The sequence below is a fragment of the Peromyscus maniculatus genome, chromosome 6, assembly GCF_049852395.1.
Source record: "Peromyscus maniculatus bairdii isolate BWxNUB_F1_BW_parent chromosome 6, HU_Pman_BW_mat_3.1, whole genome shotgun sequence".
NCBI classification, from domain to species: Eukaryota; Metazoa; Chordata; class Mammalia; order Rodentia; family Cricetidae; genus Peromyscus; species Peromyscus maniculatus.
Genome location: NC_134857.1, coordinates 69,312,605 through 69,332,614, shown reverse-complemented (window position 1 = coordinate 69,332,614; position 20,010 = coordinate 69,312,605). Strand labels below are relative to the sequence as shown.

At 47.6% G+C, this 20,010-nt stretch overlaps 2 protein-coding genes and 1 pseudogene across 14 annotated transcripts in view; 1 reads left to right on the top strand and 2 right to left on the bottom strand.

Annotated features, from left to right (window-relative positions):
• The window catches only part of Dap3 (death associated protein 3), a 30,355-nt gene extending 17,852 nt beyond the window's left edge, over positions 1 to 12,503 (top strand). For 4 of the 6 annotated variants that reach the window (XM_006976359.4, XM_006976361.4, XM_006976358.4 and 1 more), the window contains exons 3-12: positions 829 to 933; positions 2,915 to 3,016; positions 3,999 to 4,107; positions 4,329 to 4,421; positions 5,559 to 5,689; positions 6,907 to 7,146; positions 8,466 to 8,525; positions 9,163 to 9,252; positions 10,751 to 10,868; positions 12,229 to 12,503. In XM_006976359.4, the coding sequence (XP_006976421.1) occupies positions 829 to 933; positions 2,915 to 3,016; positions 3,999 to 4,107; positions 4,329 to 4,421; positions 5,559 to 5,689; positions 6,907 to 7,146; positions 8,466 to 8,525; positions 9,163 to 9,252; positions 10,751 to 10,868; positions 12,229 to 12,314 (1,134 nt within the window). In that variant the 3' untranslated portion in view covers positions 12,315 to 12,503. The remainder of the gene's footprint in view (positions 1 to 828; positions 934 to 2,914; positions 3,017 to 3,998; positions 4,108 to 4,328; positions 4,422 to 5,558; positions 5,690 to 6,906; positions 7,147 to 8,465; positions 8,526 to 9,162; positions 9,253 to 10,750; positions 10,869 to 12,228) is intronic. The other 2 variants (XM_076573699.1, XM_076573698.1) reach the window with 1 other exon arrangement.
• The window catches only part of LOC102905243 (GON-4-like protein), a 142,519-nt gene continuing 133,807 nt past the window's right edge, over positions 11,299 to 20,010 (bottom strand). For 2 of the 8 annotated variants that reach the window (XM_076573661.1, XM_076573660.1), the window contains exon 33: positions 11,302 to 11,484. In XM_076573661.1, coding sequence (XP_076429776.1) covers positions 11,361 to 11,484 — 124 coding nt within the window. In that variant the 3' untranslated portion in view covers positions 11,302 to 11,360. Of the gene's footprint in view, positions 11,485 to 20,010 lie in introns of all 8 variants that reach the window. The other 6 variants (XM_076573669.1, XM_076573668.1, XM_076573679.1 and 3 more) reach the window with 5 other exon arrangements.
• On the bottom strand, positions 15,210 to 15,955 carry LOC121830554 (small ribosomal subunit protein eS19 pseudogene; annotated as a pseudogene).

Genomic DNA, 20,010 nt, shown 5'->3' with positions numbered 1-20,010 from the left:
TGCTCCTCTGTCTCCTCTTTATCCTTCTTTTGTTTCTGTTTGTTTGTTTTTTGAGAAAGGCTCTTACTATTCTGTTACCTAGGCTGCCACAGCAAGAGATGATGGATCTTAAGCCACGCTCAGCTGGATTTGATTTTAAATGACTGAAATTATTTTCACTCCTGGCTCTGTAGCCAAAAGTAATTGCACGACCCCAGCCTATCTGTAGGAGAGACCAAGAAATGTAAAGGAGTATTTGCCGTTTGGTAGACAGGACGCTCTCTGCTGTAAAACTGACTTACACTCGGGCTCTCAAATCACAGCAGCCTGTTTCTTTACACTGCCGCTTTATGTTGAAATCTGCCAGTAATGTTTCAGAGCTGTGTGCGCTGGGGAGGGGAGACGGGAGGATCATTGGAGTTTGCCGGCCAGGCACTATATCCAAATGAGAGAGCTGCAGGCTTGGTGAGAGACCAGTTCAGAGAAATAAATAGAGTGCGAAGTGGCTAAGGAAGGACACATTTTGTGAGCAAGAACGAACCATTTTGAGGGACAGTTTACAACCATCCACACTGAAGCACATTGCACTAACCCCTCATGGTGGAGGCTTGCAGTTCCTATGCCGAGTAAAGTTACAGTGTCAGGAATCATGCATCACAGTGGCCAAGTGGATTAAACACATTTCCTGAGCTAAGCACATGAATACACCTACCCTGTGTTCCAGGATCCTCAGAATGCTAAGAACTAAAATTTCAGTGTCATGTTTAGAGACATAGCTTGAGTCCTCAGTGTTAGAACAGCATTTAAAAACCTGATGACTCTAGAACATTAACAGGTTTCCTTTTGCAGCTGGACCTGAGGTGTTTTTTACACACGAGTGCCCAAGGAGCTCAGAGCAGCCCTGTTCCAGCTGAACATCCCAGAGCTGTTTCCCGCACCGGTGACAGTGACCCGGTAAGTTGTGAGTGGGTAGTTCCAGAGGTTATAACCTGTGTTGCCATATATCCCTTTGCATATCAGGATACTAGTTTCCGTCTGCTTGGGTAGATGAGGCGTGTGGCTAGTACTCAAGCATGGGGCTTCCCTTTGCTTCCCTGTGCTGTGGCAATACAATGTACAGAACTAGTCCATATGCCTTCTAATGTGATCTTAATAAAGAATTCACCTAGTGCCAAGAAGTCTAGCTGAATTAAAAACTGGCTAAATTAGGCTGGGCGTGGTGGTGCACCCCTTTAATCCCAGAGGAGGCAGACGGATCTCTGTCAGTTCAAGGCCAGCCTGGCCTACATAGTGAGTTCCAGGACAGCCAGGGCTGTGTAGAGGGACCCTGTCTCAAAACAAATAAACAAAAAAATTAGCTAAATTCAATTCCTTCTGAAATAATTTTGGTACAAATTACCTTTTAGTGGGGGGCACGTCTCCTTAAATGCCCAGGTGGTATATATCTTAGACTTTGGTTTAAGAGTGTTCTCCATAGCTCTTCAGCCCTGTTGTGATCACGCAGGTGTGTGGTTTTGTTACAGTAGAGTCTTAAACACAGGATCCCCAGGCTTGGGGAAAGAAAAGCCCAGTGGGATAGTCCTTGACTATCGCGCTGAAGACCCCGGATTTGTTGTGCATGTCTTTAATCCCAGCACACATTTTCCCTCTTCTGGTGTCTGTCAGCAGTAACGTTCCAGTGGAAACCCTGGCTGACTGGGTGCTGACTCTTCTCCTCCGTGCCCAGTGCTGGTGCCATCTCTTAGGAATGAAGTCAGTTGTGTGGGCTGTGCTTTCTGTAATGTGAAGGAAGCCATCAGCTTTTTTATGTGCTTGTCCCAATCTGATTCTTCCCCTCCTAATATGACTGTGTTGAAGTTTAAAAAGATAGCCCTCTACCAAAACAGAATTTCATCAGGGTATGTTTAAAAATTTGTAGTTAGCATTCGCCTATTCACACAAATGCAAAATGAAATGGAATAAATTAAGGAAGTCACTCCAAAGCGTCTTTCAGTGCTATTTTTCAAGTCCTCTAGGGTTTCTATGGAAACAGCATCACGCAGATGATCTTACCACATGACTGGAGCATCTTTTCACAGCATAAAAGAATCCAGGTGGCAGAAATTATGTCTGACCCCATCAACAGTGTATACCTGAACAACTAACTTTTATTAGGCAGGCCACCAAGTTTATACAATATTCTACACTGGATTTGGGGATGCCAACGCTTTATTAGATGTATGTGTTTGGGGGGTGGGTGGGATTTATGCCTGTGTCATACAGAGATCAATGAACAACTTTTGGGAATTGATCTCCTTCCACCATGTGGGTCCTCTGTTTTGAACTCAAGTTGTCAAGCTTGGCGACAAGTATGTTTCCCACTGAACTGAACCATCTTGCCATCTCAACAGCCAGTGTTTGAGATGAGAAGACAGGCTGGCGGCCCACATGTGTAATCGCAGCAGTCAGGAAGCTACAGCAGGAAGATTGACCAAAGTCCCAGGCCAGCCTGGGCTACATAGCCTCTCAGATGTATCTGTATCTCAGATACAGAATACTTCCTGCTCTGAGAAGTTGCTGTCTGCCCAGCTGTGCCTGGCAGGAGTACCTGCTCTGTGTGCTGCTTGCTGAGTTTCAGGCTTGGTTTGATTTCAGTTTTTTGATTTGTTTTTGTGTTTGAGTTGTTGTGGATTTTTTGGTTTGTTTTTGGTGTGTGTGTGTGTGTGTGTGTGTGTGTGTGTGTGTGTGTGTGTGTGTATTTTGGTGGTTTTTGGTTGGTTGGTTGGTTTTTTTGAGGTAGGGTCTCTGTAGCCTAGGCTGGCCTGGAATAATCGTGATAATTCTGTTTCAGCCTTTGAGCTCTGGGCTAATAGGAGTGTGTCCTACCCAGCCTAGCTTCTTTTCAAGCCCAGCTGACTTTGTGACCTGGTGTCCCTGTCTGTGTTCCTGTTTCCAGGCTGAGCATGGGGAACAGCATGAGGGCCGGTACTACAGCATCCCCCTCGAGGATCTGAAGACCGTCTTCCCTCATGGCCTGCCTCCGAGGTACCTGAAGCAGGTCGGTGCTCAGACAGAACAGAGCGGGGAGCCCCATGGGCAGTTGTGGGAAGGGTGATCGTGACACAGTGACGCAGCGTCATGGCAGAAGGACATGGCAGGCGTCACTGCCCACATCTTGGTGGTGAGGCAGCCGAGAGAAAAGGACCGAGCGGAGGTGGCTCGGGCCAAGGTGTCCCCTTTGATGACATGCCCAGTGCACCTCCTCCCTGATTAGGCCCCATCTTCCCGTAATGCCATCAGAGTATGAATCGATCATTGGTCCTTGGATGAAAGTCAGAGCCCTTGAGAGCTAGCGCTTCCCAAGTCCTACCTCTGAGTGTGGAGTGAGCGCTGTCTTCAGATACAGGAGGTTTGGGGAGACGGTTCTCACCACACCATAACATTCATGCAGATCTTCTTCATAATCCTATCTACACAAGGCCTGCCCTACTGTTCTTTAGTTTTTGTCTGCCACGCATTGCTGCTCCATTCATCTTTATTTCATTTCACTGTCCAGTTTGGGCTTGTCAGGTCCCGTGCCATCAGTTCATTAATTTGTCTGGTCTGCACAAAGCTCTGGATTTCATTCCCGTCATCACAATATTAAATACATATAAAGAAGAAGCATCAGGCTGGAGAGATGGCTCAGCAGTTAAGAGCAGAGGTCCTGAGTTCAATTCCCAGCAACCACATGGTGGTTCACTACCATCTGTAATGAGATCTGGTGCCGCCTTCTGTCTTTCATACAAATAGAGCATTCATATACATAAACTACATAAATAAATAAATCTTTAAAAAAAATCAAAAGCTAGCTATTTATGTTACTTGATATGAAACAATGCACCTCAGATTTTAGCTAAAGTACATGGATCGATTTTTAAATTCTGTGCCAACCCAGCCTCTCAGAAGTGAGTTCAGATGAGTTTGGAGCGCTGGTTTGCTGTGTCATCTTAGAGTGGCTGGAAGTCCACGCCCATCTTCTTCCCCTCCTGCTCGCTTAGGTGAAGACCTTCGGTGAGGCCTGTCTGATGGTGAGGAAACCAGCTCTAGAGCTTCTGGGCTACCTGAAGAACACGGAGTTTGCTCACCCCGCTGTGCGGTATCTTCTCTGTATCCTTCCCGGCAGGCCTGGGTCCTCTGGAGTTCCCCCTTGTCTGAGAAAAGGGGGTGCTGGTTGTTTGGGTTTGGTTCTTTGAGACAAGGTCTTGCTGTGTAGCAGTGGCTGGCCTCACACTCGTGCAGACCGCCGCCTCTGCCTCGCACCACCGCACCTGGCAGAGAGATGGGAAACACGTTGCTCATGACGATGTTCTCTTTAACACACACCTTAGACGGGGAGCAGGGCACAGGGAAAACTCTCAGTCTTTGCCATGCTGTTCATTTCTGTGCGAAACACGACTGGCTGGTCCTGCACATCCCGGATGGTAAGAACTTCCCGTCTGTCATCTCTATGTCCGCTGGTTGTCTTGCTCCTCAGGCAGCCTGTGACAGCTTGAGAGACCACGGCCGTGGTGCGGTGCCCATGCTAACTCTGAATTCTGCAGCTGAGACAAACCCCCTCCTGCCTCGGTTTCAAAAGGTGACTACAGACACATACCGCTGTTTGTCTGTCTGTCAGTTACTATTTTGAGTATCCACAGAGCCTGCACATTCCTTGACACTTTAGAGTTCGAGTTCTGCAGGATAGATTTGAATCCTCATACTTTGCATTTATCTTCTTTTTTCAATGTTATGTATATCCACATTTTCCAATTTGCCTTTAAAAATTGGCAGTAAGCTGGGCCTTTGATCCCAGCACTCGGGAGGCAGAAGCAGGTAGATCTCTTTGAGTTCAAGGCCAGCCTGGTCTACAGAGTGAGTTCTAGGATAGCCAGGGTTACACAGAGAAATCCTGTCTCGAAAAAAAAATTTTTTTTAATTAAAAATAAATAAACACATAAAAATCGGCAGTGAGGCCGGGCAGTGGTGGCTCACGCCTTTAATGCCAGCACTCAGGAGACAGAGCCAGGTGGATCTCTATGAGTTCAAGGCCAGCCTGGTCTACAAAGTGAGTTCCAGGAAAGGCGCAAAGTTACACAGAGAAACCCTGTCTTGAAAAACCAAAAAAAAAATAAAAATAAAATAAAAAAAAAATCGGCAGTGAGAAGAAATGACAGTCCACTCCATGTCTTATGCACTGATTTATAATGTAATGTTTGGTACATTACATTATACATGTATACATGTATACATGATACAAGATCAGTCCCCGGTACCACTGCACACAAGAAAATATGTTTTGTTTTGTTTTGTTTTTTTAAATATTTCCCATAATTTAAAGAGTCACTCACGGGGCTGGCGAGATGACTCAGTGGTTAAGAGCACTGGCTGCTCTTGCAGGGAACCCGGGTTCAGTTCCCAGATCCTCACAGCCCCTCACAGCACCTTTAACTCTAGTGCCAGGGACCCCCGGCCCTCTTCTGCCCTCTGCAGTCAGAGCAGTCGTAATACAGAATGACAGAAGCAGCGGTGCCTCCCGTTACTGCCGCCGGCTCCTAACCTGTTCTCTTGTGCGTTTGCAGCTCACCTCTGGGTGAAAAACTGCCGGGAGCTCCTGCAGTCCACCTACAACAAAGAGCGCTTTGATCAGCCCCTGGAGGCCTCCACCTGGCTGAAGAACTTCAAAACCACAAATGAGCACTTCCTGAGCCAGGTGACCGCAGCCAGGAGCTCAGTGCAGGCTGACCTCTGCCCCTTCCATCTCCTCTGCTGCTTCAGTAGTCGGGCACTGTAGAAGGGCCAGAGTAATAGGAATAAATAAGCGTATTGTGTCCCTTTAATGTGCTTTGCTCACAGTGGGCTCACAACTTCAAGTTCAGTTTTGTTATCAAAGAGGTGGCAGCTATGAGCTGTTCATTTAGTGGCTAGTAAAATAAGTCTGAATTGACTTACTGTTTCTGAGAGATCCTTGAATCCTCCACAAGCATATGGCCAGCAGTAAGGTGTTCCTCCAGATAAATGAGAAACATGAGGGGAAGATCATTGGTTCCAGTTTTATTTTGGTGTTTCATTTGCTGTGTGGTTTGGGCTGGCTCCGAGCCTCCTGTGTATCCCGAGCTGCCCCAGCCTGGAGTGCACAAAAGCCCGCACTCCAGCGTCTTCCACTGAGTTCCAGACTGAGTATATAAAGACTCCCGGAAGTGTGTATTGACACCGCATGTCAGCTGGCAAGCTGAAGAAGCCGAGTCAGAAAGCAGGACCCACGTGATGGGGAGAGAAAACTTACTCCTGCAAGTTGTTCTGTGACCAGCCTGCATGGTGGCCCGTGTGCACCCTCACTTGGGCACATACACAAATAAATAAGGGTATCTTTGAAAATGTGAGTGCCAACTGGGCCGTGGAAGCTCAGGCCCAGCACTCAGGAGGCAGAGGCAGGCGGATCTCTGAGGCCAGCCTGGGCTACAGAGCTACTTCCAGGACAGCCAGGGAGACAGAGAAACCCTGTCTCGAAAGAAAAATAAAGAAAGAAAACGTGAATGTCAAGACTTGGTGTAGCTCAGAGGAGAGTGCCTACCTGGTATGCTGGGAGCTTGGGATTTGATAATGGGTACTCTGGGGTGAGTGGGGCAGTGCCAGTGGCCTGTGGGACCTTTTCTGCAGATGGGCCAGGCGTGGTACTTCACACCTTTAATCCAGCACTTAGAAATCTGAGACAGGGTAATTGTCTTAAGTTGGAGGCCAGCCTGCACTGAAGTCTGAGACCCAGTGTCAGGTCCCCGCCCCTCCAGGAGAGAGGGTAGAAGTCTTGGATTCCTACGTTGCACCTCCTTGTGGTTCAGCTGAGTCTTACGGGCTGCCGTCCTGACTTGGGAAGGCTTTAGCCTAAACAAGCTCCTGTTGGATTTGCTCTCTTTGTTTGCTTACTTTTAGATAAAAGTTGAAGAGAAGTACGTGTGGAATAGGAGAGAGAGCACGGAGAAGGGCAGCCCTCTGGGCGACGTTGTCGAGCAGGGCATTACTCGAGTGAGGAACGCCACAGACGCCGTGGGGGTCGTGCTGAAGGAGCTGAGGAGGCAGAGTTCCCGAGGACTCTTCCGCCTCCTGGTAGCAGTGGACGGGGTCAATGCTCTCTGGGGAAGGACCACACTGAGAAGAGAAGACAAGACCCTGGTAGGAATATTTGGTTTCTGAATCTCTCACGTACAAGGCCTGAGGCTTCCAGGGTGGGCCACATAGGGTGTTTTTCACCCTGGAATTTGAAGAATGGAGCTGGAACAGTAGCCGAGTAGTTAGGAGCACTGACTGCTCTTGCTGAGGACACAGGTTTGGTTCCCAGCACCCAGATGGCAGCCCAGAACCATCTGTAACTCTAGTTCCCGGGGATCCACCACGCTCACCAAGCTCTCATGCAGTGGACGTCCATGCATCCAGGGAAAACACCCATGACACATACACATAAATAAATCTTGACAAACAACAAAGGGTAGTGAATGGTAACAAGCCACCTGTGTGGTGTGCCGAGCACCAGTGCCTAGTATGTGGAAGGCCAGGCTCTATGTCCAGTGCTCCAAAAAAAGGCGGGGAGGGAGAGACGATGAATTAGTTCCAAGAAAAAAAGAAGAAAGAAAGTAATCTGTCTTGGCTGGCTTTTATTTTTTTATTTTTATTTTTTTTGGTTTTGTTTGTTTGTTTATTTTCTGAGAGAAGGTTTCTCTATATAACAGTCCTGGCACTGGATCTGTAGCCCAGGCTGGCCTCAAACTCACAGAGATCCGCCTGCCTCTGCCTCCTGAGTGCTGGCATTAAAAGCATGCGCCACCACCTCCCGGCTTAGTTGGCTTTCCATTCTGTGATAAAACAATGTGTGGAGGAAAGGGACAGATCCATATCAGAGTTGCCCACTGAAGGAACCTGGAGACAGGAACAGACGCAGAGACCACGGAGGAGTGATATGGCTTCCTCCCCTTGCTTGTTGAGTTTGTTTTCTGATACACCCCAGGACCACCTGTCCACGGATGGCAGCACCCACGGGGGCTGCTCCCCACTCTGCCCATCAATCAGTAATCAAGAAAATGCCCCCAGGCTTGTCTGTGGGCCAGTCTGATGGCAGCATCCCTAGGTGGAGTTGACTCTTCCCAGATAACCCTGGCTTGTGTAAAGTTGACAAACCTACCCGGCCCCTGTCACGTGCTCCGTCATGCATCGCAAACCAGGGGACAGGTTGGAAAGAGCAGGACAGGAGCTCCAGGAGCTTTGCTCTCTTCCGTGTTCTGTTGTTTTCAAAGAGAGGCTGTGGTCTATGTAGAAAGAGATGAGAAACACCGAGGCAGGAAGGTATCCTCTCTCTTATTCCAGAGGCGGTATGTTCAGGTACTGTGATCACAGTAGTTAAAAGCTTTTCCTTTTATCTAATTGTCAAATCAGTTTTCTCAGGGAAACAGCCCGAAAAGTCAACTCCTAACCTTGGCTCTCTTGCTGACAACATGCAGATTGCCCCGGGGGAGCTCTCCCTGGTCCACAGCCTGAGGAAAATGGTGAAGAATGACTGGGTAAGCTCCCGGTGCTCCCTCCTTGCAGAGGAAAGTGTGTTTCCGTCTTTGCTGTTCTGTTATCTTACTTCCTGTTTGTAGTTGTGCAGTGAGGCCCCACAGGAAGTCCCTTTGCTGGCTAAGCCTTCTCATTAGTGTCTGTCTGTCCGCCTGCCTGCCTCGCTGTCTCTGTCTGTCTCTCCTTGTCTTGTTCTGTAGTTTTTATGTGAGGCAGAGTCTCACTGTGTAGTCCTGGCTGGCCTGGAACTCACAGAGCTCCGCCCCCTGGGTGCTGGGAATTCAGACACGAACCTCAAGCCCAGCAGGACAGCTAGATAGGAGCTCATCCTGTAGTTCAGTAGTTGAGGCTGCCTTAGAACCCGTCTGCCCACACTCTCAACTCTTCAGCTTCACTCAGCTGCGGAAGTACTAGGATTGTCGGCGTTGCAGAAGAAATTGAAAACAAAAGTAGATTGTGATAAACTTAAGGTCTTGTAGTAATTCATTGTCAGAGCCAAATCAATAAGCAGTGACTGTTTTGTTGCCAATTAATTATGCTAAGCCACATTGTCCTGACGCTGTTGTGAAAAAAGTCTACTGTGACTGTGGTGTGTCTGTCATTCCCATCTTTTTAAAATTCAACTCTTCTTTTTTTCAGCGTGGAGGTGCGATTGTGTTGAGTTTAAGCCAAACCGGGTCCCTCTTTAAGTCCAGAGCAGCGTACCTGCCGCACGAGCTTCTGGGAAAGGTCATGTCCTGGAGAACCACTCTGTCTAGAGCAACAGTAACCCCCTTTGGGGTCAAATATCAGATACCCTGCATATCAGATATTTGCATTATGATTCATAACAGTAGCAAAATTACAGTTAGGAAGTAGCAGTGAAATAATTGTATGGTTGGGGGTCAGCACACCATGAGGAACTGTGTTAAAGGGTCGCAGCCTTAGGAAGATTGAGAACCACTGCTCTACAGACTCTTTCTTAGTAATATTTACTTGGGGGGGGGGGTCACACACCATGGCACACGTGTGGAGGCCAGAGGCAACCTGCAGGAATTGGTTCTCATCTACAGTGTGGGTTCGGGGACGCTGACACTGGACGTCAGGCTTGCTGGCAGGTGCCTTTATTTTAAGATTTATTTATTTAAAACAAAAAGATGTATTTGATTTGATTTGATGTCTACATGTCTGAATTCATGAATATGCCTGTTGGATCCCCAGGATATGGAATTATGGGTGCTTGTGAGCCTACCATGTGGTTGCTAGAATTCAAACACAGGAACTCTCCAGTAACAAGTGCTCTTAACTGATGAGCCACCTGTCCAGCACCCCGTGTCTTTTTGTTGTTGTTTGGTTTGTTTTTGTTTTTTGTTTTTTTGAGACAGGGTTTTTCTGTGTAACAGCCCTGGTTATCCTGGACCTCGCAGTGTAGACCAGGCTGGCCTCAAATTCACAGTGATCCATCTGCAACTGCCTCCTGAGTGCCGGGATTAAAGATATGCGCTCCCATGTCTTTTTTTTTTTTTTTTTTTTTTTTAATGTCTATTGTTGTTTTGCCTGCATTTATGGCTGTGTGAAGGGGTCAGATCCCTTGGAACTGGAGTTACAGACAGTTGTGAGCTGCCATGTGGTTGCTAGGAATTGAACCCAGGTCATCTGGAAGAGCAGCCAGTGCTCTTAACCACTGAGCCATCTCTCTAGCTCCTCCCATGTCTCTCTTTAAATCATTTAATTTTGTCATAATTTCACAGAAAAATCCATGTTCTTGTATACCTTTCACCTCACTTCCAGAAGTGCCAACTTTAATATTGTTTTATCCTCCTGGCTTGCATTAACAGTAACCTGAGTTGGAAACATTTGTCTCTCTAATGTAATTGCTTCTTTGTTACACTGTGGGTTTGTTGGGGGCAGTTTTATTACTACCGGTTTTTGTGATGGGTGAACTAAACACAAATCCTGTGCATGCTAGGCCAGCCATGGTATGGATTTATAAATTCTGAGAACAGGTCCCTCTGTCCTGGAACTCCCTATGTAGAGCAGGCTGGCCTCAAACTTACCGAGAGCCTCCCACCTCTTCCTTTTAAATACGTTGTGGCGATATAAGTAGTCACTAGTCACCATGGACACCATCCTCTGTAAGGCAAGAAGCCAAGAGTGGGGGTAGACTGAGGCAGAGGGCAGGTGTCAGAGCAGGACAGAAGAGGACAGTCAGCCACTAACTCTGTGTCTTTATCCTTTTCTTCTGCAGGAAGGATTTGATGCCTTAGATCCTTTTCTTCCCATCCTTATTTCCAACTACAATCCAAAGGAATTTGAAAGTTCTTTTCAGTATTATCTAGAGAATAATTGGCTTCAGCATGAGAAAGGTCAGTCATGTGATCACCCTGCCCTGCCCAGCTGTTCACAGCATGCTGTGCCGAGTCAGTGCACAGGACATTTTGACCAGTTCGTAGCTTTGGGCTCACATCTTCAGAAGGATCAGCCATGGCCACGTGGCTCCATGGTCTTGTGGGTCAAGAGCAGAGTGTTCTTGTCATTGCAGACAGAGAAACAAGGGGAGGCCTGGAGAATGTGCAGCCCTCAAGGATACTCCTGCAGGAACCCGCTCCCTTCTGCTGAGCCCCTAATCCTACGAGTTCCCAGAGCTCCCCAAAATAGAACCGCCAGCTCTGGACCCAAGCCCTCTGTACATGGCCTACTCAGGCATAACACAGAGCCTTGCTCCCTTCCTCAGCAGCAGCCTGGGCTTTGTATTTCATTTTTTCCCTCGGACTTTTTCTGTATATTAAGAGAATACAAAAATGTGATTTGAAGGTGGCTGCATTTTAATTTCATACTATATATTTCTGCTGAAATTCTCACCTTGTTGAGAAGAAAGCGCTGGTGCTAAAGAAGGTGGCAGTTTCACGTCCACATGGCGAGCTGGAGCTGCTGCGTCCCCACTGATCTGTGCACTTGCTCGTGGGCTCCCATCCGAGACACCTGTGTGAAGAAGTCACACTGTGAGAGAGGCTGCCTGCCACCAGACCAGATCTTTGCCGTCTCTGCCCTCACGTTCAGAAATTGATAGCTTTGTTTCCTTTTCTTTTGTTTTTTGAGACAATGTCTCACTATGTAGCTCTCTATGCTTACCTCACACTCAGGGTCTAAGCTCTGAACCTCCTGAGGTGAAGCCTCAGGTGCCTTTGCCACACCTGGGTTCAGAAGCTCTCTATGTAACAAACAGTCCTAGCTATCATGGAACTCATAGTCCAAGCTGGCCTTGAACTCACCGAGATCCACCTGCCTCTCCCTCCCGCGTGGGTCACACTGCCCCAGGTTCCCGGCTTCAGGAGCTCTTAACTCTTAATGGCAGATTTTACAGCTTGCATTGGAAACATCCTAGTTCTTTGTGCGTCTGCTTTACCTCATGGAGACAAAGGAAAGTGCTGTATCCCTGAGTAATGGAGAGCCGGTAATGACTGCTGTGGTGCCAGTTCACACTGGGTGACATGAGACCTTGCCTAGCATGTCCTAGAGATTTGATCTCTACTCTCACCAGAAGCTAATCGTTAGTAATTAGGATGTGAGGCTAGAGCGGGGAACAGGAGCAGCCGGGTGCTGAGTGGGAGGTTGAGGAGAAAGATCTCGGGGTTGGTACACAGGTCATGATCTGAACAGGAAGCCTCTGACTACAGTTGGGAGCAGGGAGAAGCTGCCATTTGTGTGTCTTTGGCTCTCTTTCAGCTCCAACAGAAGAAGGGAAGAAGGAGCTGAAGTTCCTGAGTAATTGCAACCCCGGGCAGCTGGAGCGGCTCTGTGCCTCCCTGTAAGCACCACAGAGACAGCACTCCTGGAAGATGCGATCCCTTCCCACTCCCTCACATGAGGAAGTCCCTAGGTGCACACGTGGAACAGCCTGACCTGCAGTGATGGGACATACAACGATAGGATGTCCGTTGTCCCTACAACTAATACCAGTTCTTTTGTGGTTTTCACATTAAAGATAGATCTGTTTCTAAGTGTTGTGTTAGATTTGTAATAAGGAAAGCGTTCACACAGGCCAAATTGAATTTCTCTAGAATTCTGTTTGTTGGCGTCTGAAGAAACTCAATTCTATAGAAATTACTAGTTGTTCTATCTTCTCAACATAAATCGTTCAGGAGACCGAGATTCCCAGCCTAATTCCTGTTCTGGTAACTTCTGACTCCCTGTTCGGGACTTTCTTCTTGATTCTGCAGAATGGCACTGAAGCCCCAGCTGAGTTCTGGCAGGGTGGTGTAGCTAGCCCCATCCCACATCTTCCTGAGAGCACTGAGCACTTGCTACAGCATGCATGGTATATAATAAGTTGGCACTAATGCAGATAGAATTATGTCTGTGTACACACCTTCAAAGAACTAAAGAGATAAGTGACTCATATCACAGAGTTTAAATTTTTATGATGTGTGTACACATGCCACAGCGCGGGAATGGAGGCCGGGGACAACTGTTTGAAGCCAGGCCTCCCCTGCCCCGTGTATGTGCATTTGGGGACGTTGTTGGGGTGCATGTCACCTGGCAAATGCCATCACTCACTTTGTCATCTCATGTAGCCCAGACTGAGCAGAACTTGCTGTGTAGGCAGGGATTAACTTGAAGTCAGGATCCTCCTGCCTCCACCTGAATGCTAGGGTTACGTTGTGTGTGTGCCGTGCCCAGCGAGGATTCAGTACATAGGTTCCAGATTTCCCACTGACTAGCTGTTTGCTTTTCTCGTCTCACTTTATCTAATGTTGTCAATAATGCTAAACTCTCGGGGTACTTGTGAGCACCTCACACACAGCTGCTCTCTGCTAGGAAGCTCCCGTCTATCTTGGATGTGTGATGCTTTATTTGAAGGGTTTTCTGTGAGAAGCTGCACCCCACCATGATGCAGTCCTGTGTCCTAGTGCTGGCTTCTCAGTTAATGAGACTGATCCACTAACCCCACATGGACACCAGCTCTCACAACTGGTCCCTCGTGTGTGTGCTCGTGCACGCGCGTGTCCCTGCAGTGCCGCTAAGGGCCTGCACACGCTGGGCTAGCACTCTTCCACCGAGCTGCAGGCTCACACTATAAATCTTTTAGTGTATCTCCTGACGCTTCTGCTTCATATTGAGCACTGACTGACAGGCCTCTGGCATGAATGATTAAAGTTTGTTTGTTTGTTTATTTTGAGGTAAGATCTCATTATGCAGTCCAGGCCAGCATTGACTGAGTAGGATTATCATGTGTCACCACACCTAGGCACATAGTTGTTTTTTGTTGTTGTTTTTTGTTTTAATTAAGAGCCCTCTGAAGATAATTTGAAGCAAAGGGAGTAGCACAGCCTCCCATCACAGGGCCTTGGTACAGGCTCTGCGACACAGAACCCAAAACAACACTAGAACGCCACACCTGGGACCACCCAGTGCCATGTGCGTTAACGGCAGTGGCAGCTGACCCCAACACCCCCGGGAACACCGCTCCTAAGCAGTTTCCTGCAGGCTTCATCTCCCAGCAGAGAGCAGGGGAGGGATTGCTTTGGGGAAGCTCATCACTCTGCAAGGCTCTCATTGGCACTGCAGTCAGTACTTAAGAGTGGCCTTTCCGGCGGGGCGTGGTGGCGCTCGCCTTTAGTCTCAGCACTCGGGAGGCAGAGGCAGGCGGATCTCTGAGTTCGAGGCCAGCCTGGGCTACAGAGTGAGTTCCAGGAAAGGCGCAAAGCTACACAGAGAAACCCTGTCTCGAAAAACCAAAAAAAAAAAAAAAAAAAAAAAGTGGCCTTTCCAGCAGGGCGTGGTGGCGCACGCCTTTAGTCTCAGCACTTAAGAGGCAGAAGCAGGCAGATCTCTGAGTTCTAGGCCAGCCCTTTGTCTTGGGGAGGGGGAATATATATATATTTTTCACCTGTATTACTCAGGGATCTGACTAATTCATTCTTTCAGTTGTTTCTCCAAAGAAACATAATATGTATGAGAGATTTATTAAATATTATAAATATCTTTATATAGTCAGGAGTAGTGCTCTGTGCCTTTAATTCTAACATTCAGGAGGCAGAGGCAGGCTGATCTGAGTTCAAGGCCAATCTAGTCTACAGAGTGAGCTCCAGAACAGCCAGGGCTACACAGAAAAACCCTGTCTCAAATAAAATAAATTGTTAGTTAATATGAGGCGGTTCATTGGAGTCATTTACAGGCAGCGGTCTGGCTAGTCCAACAATAAGCTGTCTCCCGATGAAAGGCCAAGAATCTGGTAGCTTTTGCCTACAAGGCTGGTCCTCAGCTTTGTAGGTTCTAATACCAGTGAGGTATTCAGCAGGAGAATTAGTCGGTGAAGGTTGTGTCAAGCATGCTGTGGGGTGATGCTTTTGTACACTGGATTAATAAAACACTGATTGGCCAGTAGCCAGGCAGGATAAGCAAACAAGGAGAATTCTGGGAAGAAGAAGGCTGAGTCAGGAGACGCCAGCCCACACCGTCCAGGGAGCAGCATGTATTGGCATACCGGTAAAGCCATGGAAAACGTGGTGACATATATAGATTAATGAAAATGGGCTGAGTTTAAGTGTAAGAGCTAGTCAAGGGTAGGCCTGAGCTAATGGCCAAGTAGTTTTTATTAATTTAAGCCTCTGTGTGTTTACTTGAGTCTGAGTGGCTGTGGACTGGGCAGGACACAGAAAAACCTTCAGCTACACAAGCAGGCAAAAATCAAAAGCTTTCTTCCAAGTCCTTTTACATGGGCTGCCAGCAAAAGGCATGGCCCACCCTGCCCAGATTTAGGTTGAGTCTTTCTCACCTCAAATGATCCGGTCAAGATAATTTCTCCCAGATGTGCCAGCTGCTTGGGTTTTAGTTGGTACATTTGTCAAGCTGGCAAACAAGAACAGTGATCTCCTTAGCTCTATTTTTGGTTCTTTGTTTTTTAATGAAGGTGGTGATTTATGATCCTTGCTCCCTTTGTTCTGATGCTGCCTGGTGGCAGCTGCCATTTGTCCAGCGTGTCGGTCTAGGTCTTTCTGACCTGTGCTGGTAGTTTGCAGCACCCAGCTTGGTCCTTTCCCACTTTTTCAGCAGCTCCAGGGCTTGAAGAGTGTGGCAGGCCGCACTTTGGGCCTCTACATCAGTGGCTGGGCCTGTTGCTGTTTCTCTGCCGTCCTCCATAGGTCTTGGACATGGAACCACCCAGCTCTGCCCTGTAGGTGCAGGTGCCACACGGAGGAGTAGGGCCACTTCTCCCCATGGGGAGCTAGCACAGCTGTCCACCCATCTGGAGACTTGGAGCTTCCCAGACTTTTTGAGGAAGCTTACCAGAGCTCTGAAGCTGACTGACAGTTTTTACAGTAACTCCGGGCATCCCACTCCGTCCTCCAATCACACCCAACAGGGGAAGGCTGGTTTTCGTTTTTTGAGATAGGGTCTCCTGTATCCCAGACTAACCTCAAACCCTAATCCTCCTTCCTCTACCTCTCCAGTGCTAAGATGCCTGGTTTTAATGCAGATTCCTCTCAAATATCATATTTTATAAGGCGTTAATAAGGCCCACCTACAATTCTGATGTTCGTAATTCAATATTTGAAAAGCTTTTACAGTTATTTATTGTGCCATGGGCACTTGGATGCCACCATGCCCATTTAGAGATCAGAGGACAACTTTCAGGAGCTGTTCCCTTATCCTCTTATCATACAGGTCCTGGAAATCAAACAGACAGCAAGCATTGACCCACTGAGCCAGCCTGCATGGTCCAGTTTCTAGGACTGTATGAAAAGCTACTACACATCAGTCAGCTGGTGTGATGGGTTGAACGTCATGTCTCCCAGTAGTCTCAAGTGTTTGAATAACTGACCAGTTCCAGCTGGTGGAACTGTTAGGAAAGGATTAGGTGTGGCCTTGTTGGAGGAAGTATGTCACCGGGGCTGGGATTGCAGTTTCAAAAGCCTCCTGCTATCCCTAGTTCAAGCAGTTTTACTGCAGTAACCGTCTTTACTATTATTTCTCCCTTTATTAGCTGCTACTTTCCTGTTGTCAGCAACAGCCACTCCCCCTCCTCCCCTGCCCCCGCCCCATTGTTTGTTTGATGTTTCCGTGGATACATACTTTAGGTGGACATTTCTGTCCCACCAGCAGCTCCCAAATAAACACACAGAGGTTTATATTATAAATGCTCGGCCAATAGCTCAGGCTTGTTACTAGCTAACTTCCATTTAAATTGACCCCTATTTCTTCTCTATGCTTTGCCACGTGGCTTGGTACCTTTTCTCAGTTCAGCATGTCCATCTTGCTTCTCTCTTTGTTTGTCTGTGGCAACTCCTAACTCTGCCCTTCCTCCCAGCGTTCTTAGTTTGGGTGTCCCACCTATACTTCCTGCCTGGCTACTGGCCCATCAGATTTTTAGTAAACCAATTTGAGTGACAAATCTTACAGTATACAAAAGGATTATTCCACAGCAACTTACCAGGACCTAAAACACGTTTTCAAGGTTCATTTTTCTTTCTGTGTTTGCAAGTGTGGGTGTGAATAAAGGTACCTGTGATGGCCAGAGGCATTGGGTCTCCTGAAGCTGGAGTTAACAGGCATTGTGAACTGCCAGGCAGAGGTGCTGGGAACTGATCCACCGTGGGAGCACTCACTTCATGCTCTTCACTGCCCAGCCATCTCTTTGGCCTGAGACACTTGTAAAAATAGAGCATTTAAAGACTGGATTTGGAATAGGCCAATGAAACAGACAAAAGCCCATGCAACAAATTATTGCTGTTTTAAAAGATCAGGGCTGGCCAGGCAGTGGTGGCACACGCCTTTAATCCCAGCCCTCAGGAGGCAGAGGTAGGTGGATCTCTGTGAGTTCGAGGCCAGCCTGGTCTACAGAGTGAGTTCCAGGAAAGGCGCAAAGCTACACAGGGAACCCTGCCAACTCCCCCCAACCCCAAAAAAAAAAAGATGAGGGCTGAGCTGCGTGTGGCTCAGTGATGGTGTTTCCCCAGTGATCTGTACCACTCCTGTTGCAGAAGATGTTGCTTCCCAGTGTTAGAAACAAGGAATAACCTCAGTGTTGCATAAAGAGACATGTTGTCATAAACAGACAAGCAAAACCAGAGTAGCACAGCAAAGTCATTTTGCAAAAAGGGGGTGCCAAGACTGAAACCAGGCTAGCACGCACCGATCAAAAGGTTGTCTTCTTTTACCCTGACCTGAGTGCTGCCTGGGTCTCAGGCCTTGACCTGCACTACTTAGGGCTTGATCTGACTGGGGTATGAAGAAACAGACACACATATGGCAAAGCTAAGGCGTGGTGGGCAGTGAGCCTGGACGGCAGTGGGGGGGACGGACAGCTAAGCTCTAGGGACCAGACTCAGGCCAGTCCTTCTGGGCGAGGAAGCTGTAGCCCATCCACCACACACACTCAGCATCCCCACCCCAGACCATGGCGTTCATGTTCACCCAGAACTTCGGCTGCCCTCACACTCTGCTCCCATTAGTGAGAACTAGATTTAACAATGCTCTTGGCTCACTGCCATGGAAGGGAAGAAGGCTCAGGAAATATGAGTCCTTCCCAGGCTCAAAACCAGCAAATGTTTTTTGTTCCTGTACCCATAAAATCAACCGTGCCTTACAGATCACCATAGAAGCCTACTGGTAGTCCCGGTAAGCCCCTACTGATGTTCTTAGAGCCTCATCTGAGGCTCCGATAGCTCCTCCCAGCTATTTGTGCGTAATTCTATCATAATTGCATTTGTCCTCTGGGTCTGAGAGATTAGAGTATATAATCTCTAGGAAGGTGGGGTGGTGGGCACATGGGACAGACTGACCCCGGGTGGGGTGAGGCTTTGGGGTCACCCATAAACAACTCCTCATGTTCTGTAAGTAGACTCAATAAACTCATTGGTTCCCCAGGTTGGACTTAAGATATTTGGAACTAAAATTCAAGAGACTAGTAAAAACGGATTTTAATACACAATTCTGCAGGAAGGGAAACAGTGTAGAGAAAAATTTAAAATGGCTGGCATAGAGATTTGGCACAAAAGTGGGCGCTTTTTTTTTTCATTTTTAAGAATATCATGTGTGTGACTACATCAGTGTGTGACGTGTATAAGTTAAGTGTGTGCCCTCAGAGACCTATATGACTATGTTAAGTGTATGTGATGTATATGTTGTGTGTGCCCTGTGGTATCAGTTGCCCTTGGGCTAGAAAGAGTTGCAAGAATTCCGAGCTGCCTGGTACAAATGGTGAAAACCAAACTCCAGTCCTCTAGCGGAGCTACGTTCTCTTAACCCCTGACCCGTCGATCACTCCAGCTCTAAAATTGTTTTATCATTAGATGTATTAGTTATGTATATGGGTATTATGTACACCACATGCATGAAGTAGCCATGGATATCAGAAGAGGGCATTGAATCCCCTGACATTGGAATTATGGATCCGTGTGAGTGCTTGGACCAAAGCTGGGGCCTGTAAGAGCAACAACCGTGCTTAACAACTGAGCCACCTGTCCAGCTAAACAAGTCAGTGGAGGTTTCTAAGTCCTCCCTTGAAAGTGGGACATGTGTGAGTTGGAGGCCAACCTTGTCTACAAAGAGTTCCAGGACAGTCAGGGTTACCTGTTTCACACATATACCCCCACCCCCACCACCAAGAAGTTAAAACCCTTCATTGGAAGAAATCCCTGTCCTCTTCTCCCATGTGCTGGGACCGGGCCTCCTCCATCTCACTGATGAGGAGGCAAAGACTTAGATAAGACTGCATTCTTCCTTAGGTCATGCAGCTGAGTCATACACTAGGTGAGCTTCAGTTTCAAGAGGACAAGCAGGCACCCACCACCAGCTAGGGGACAGAGGGACCTGATGCCTCCTGCTCATCTGTAACTGAGGAACTTGAAGTTTGTCATAGCCATATATTGCTGGCAGAATCCTTGGTGTTGGAAATATTCTCAGGGTCACAAGCACAACCACTCAAGCACAAAGTTTATTTAATTGAGTTTGAAAGAAAAGATGGTTATTCAACATTTCTTACACGTACAGGATATAGTAGTAGATGTTCCCAGAAAAGGAATTCTCACGACAAACCCCAAATAAAAATGTAAGTATGAGTAAAGAAACGGGCCCAGGCAGGGGGCGCAATGTAAGAAGAGCTTGCTGCTAAGACCAGAGTTTGAACCTGAGGACCCACACGGCACCACAGAACCAACTCCCTCCACTTGTCTTCTGACTTACGCTGTGGGTTGAACACACCCGCACACAAATATTAAAAACTGATCACACCAAAGCATAAAACAGATGTCATCGTCATAAAGACAAAATGCTGTTCAATAGAAGGTATTTTCTTTTCTCGAGACAGGGTTTCTCTGTATAGCTTTGGTGCCTGTCCTGGATCTCGCTCTGTAGACCAGGCTGGCCTCGAACTCACAGAGATCCATCTGGCTCTGCCTCCAGAGTGCTGGGATCAAAAGCGTGCGCCAACACCACCTGGCAAGTATTTTCTATAGGTTTTACTAACAGTGGATTTATGTTCAGAATAATTACTGCTATAAATAC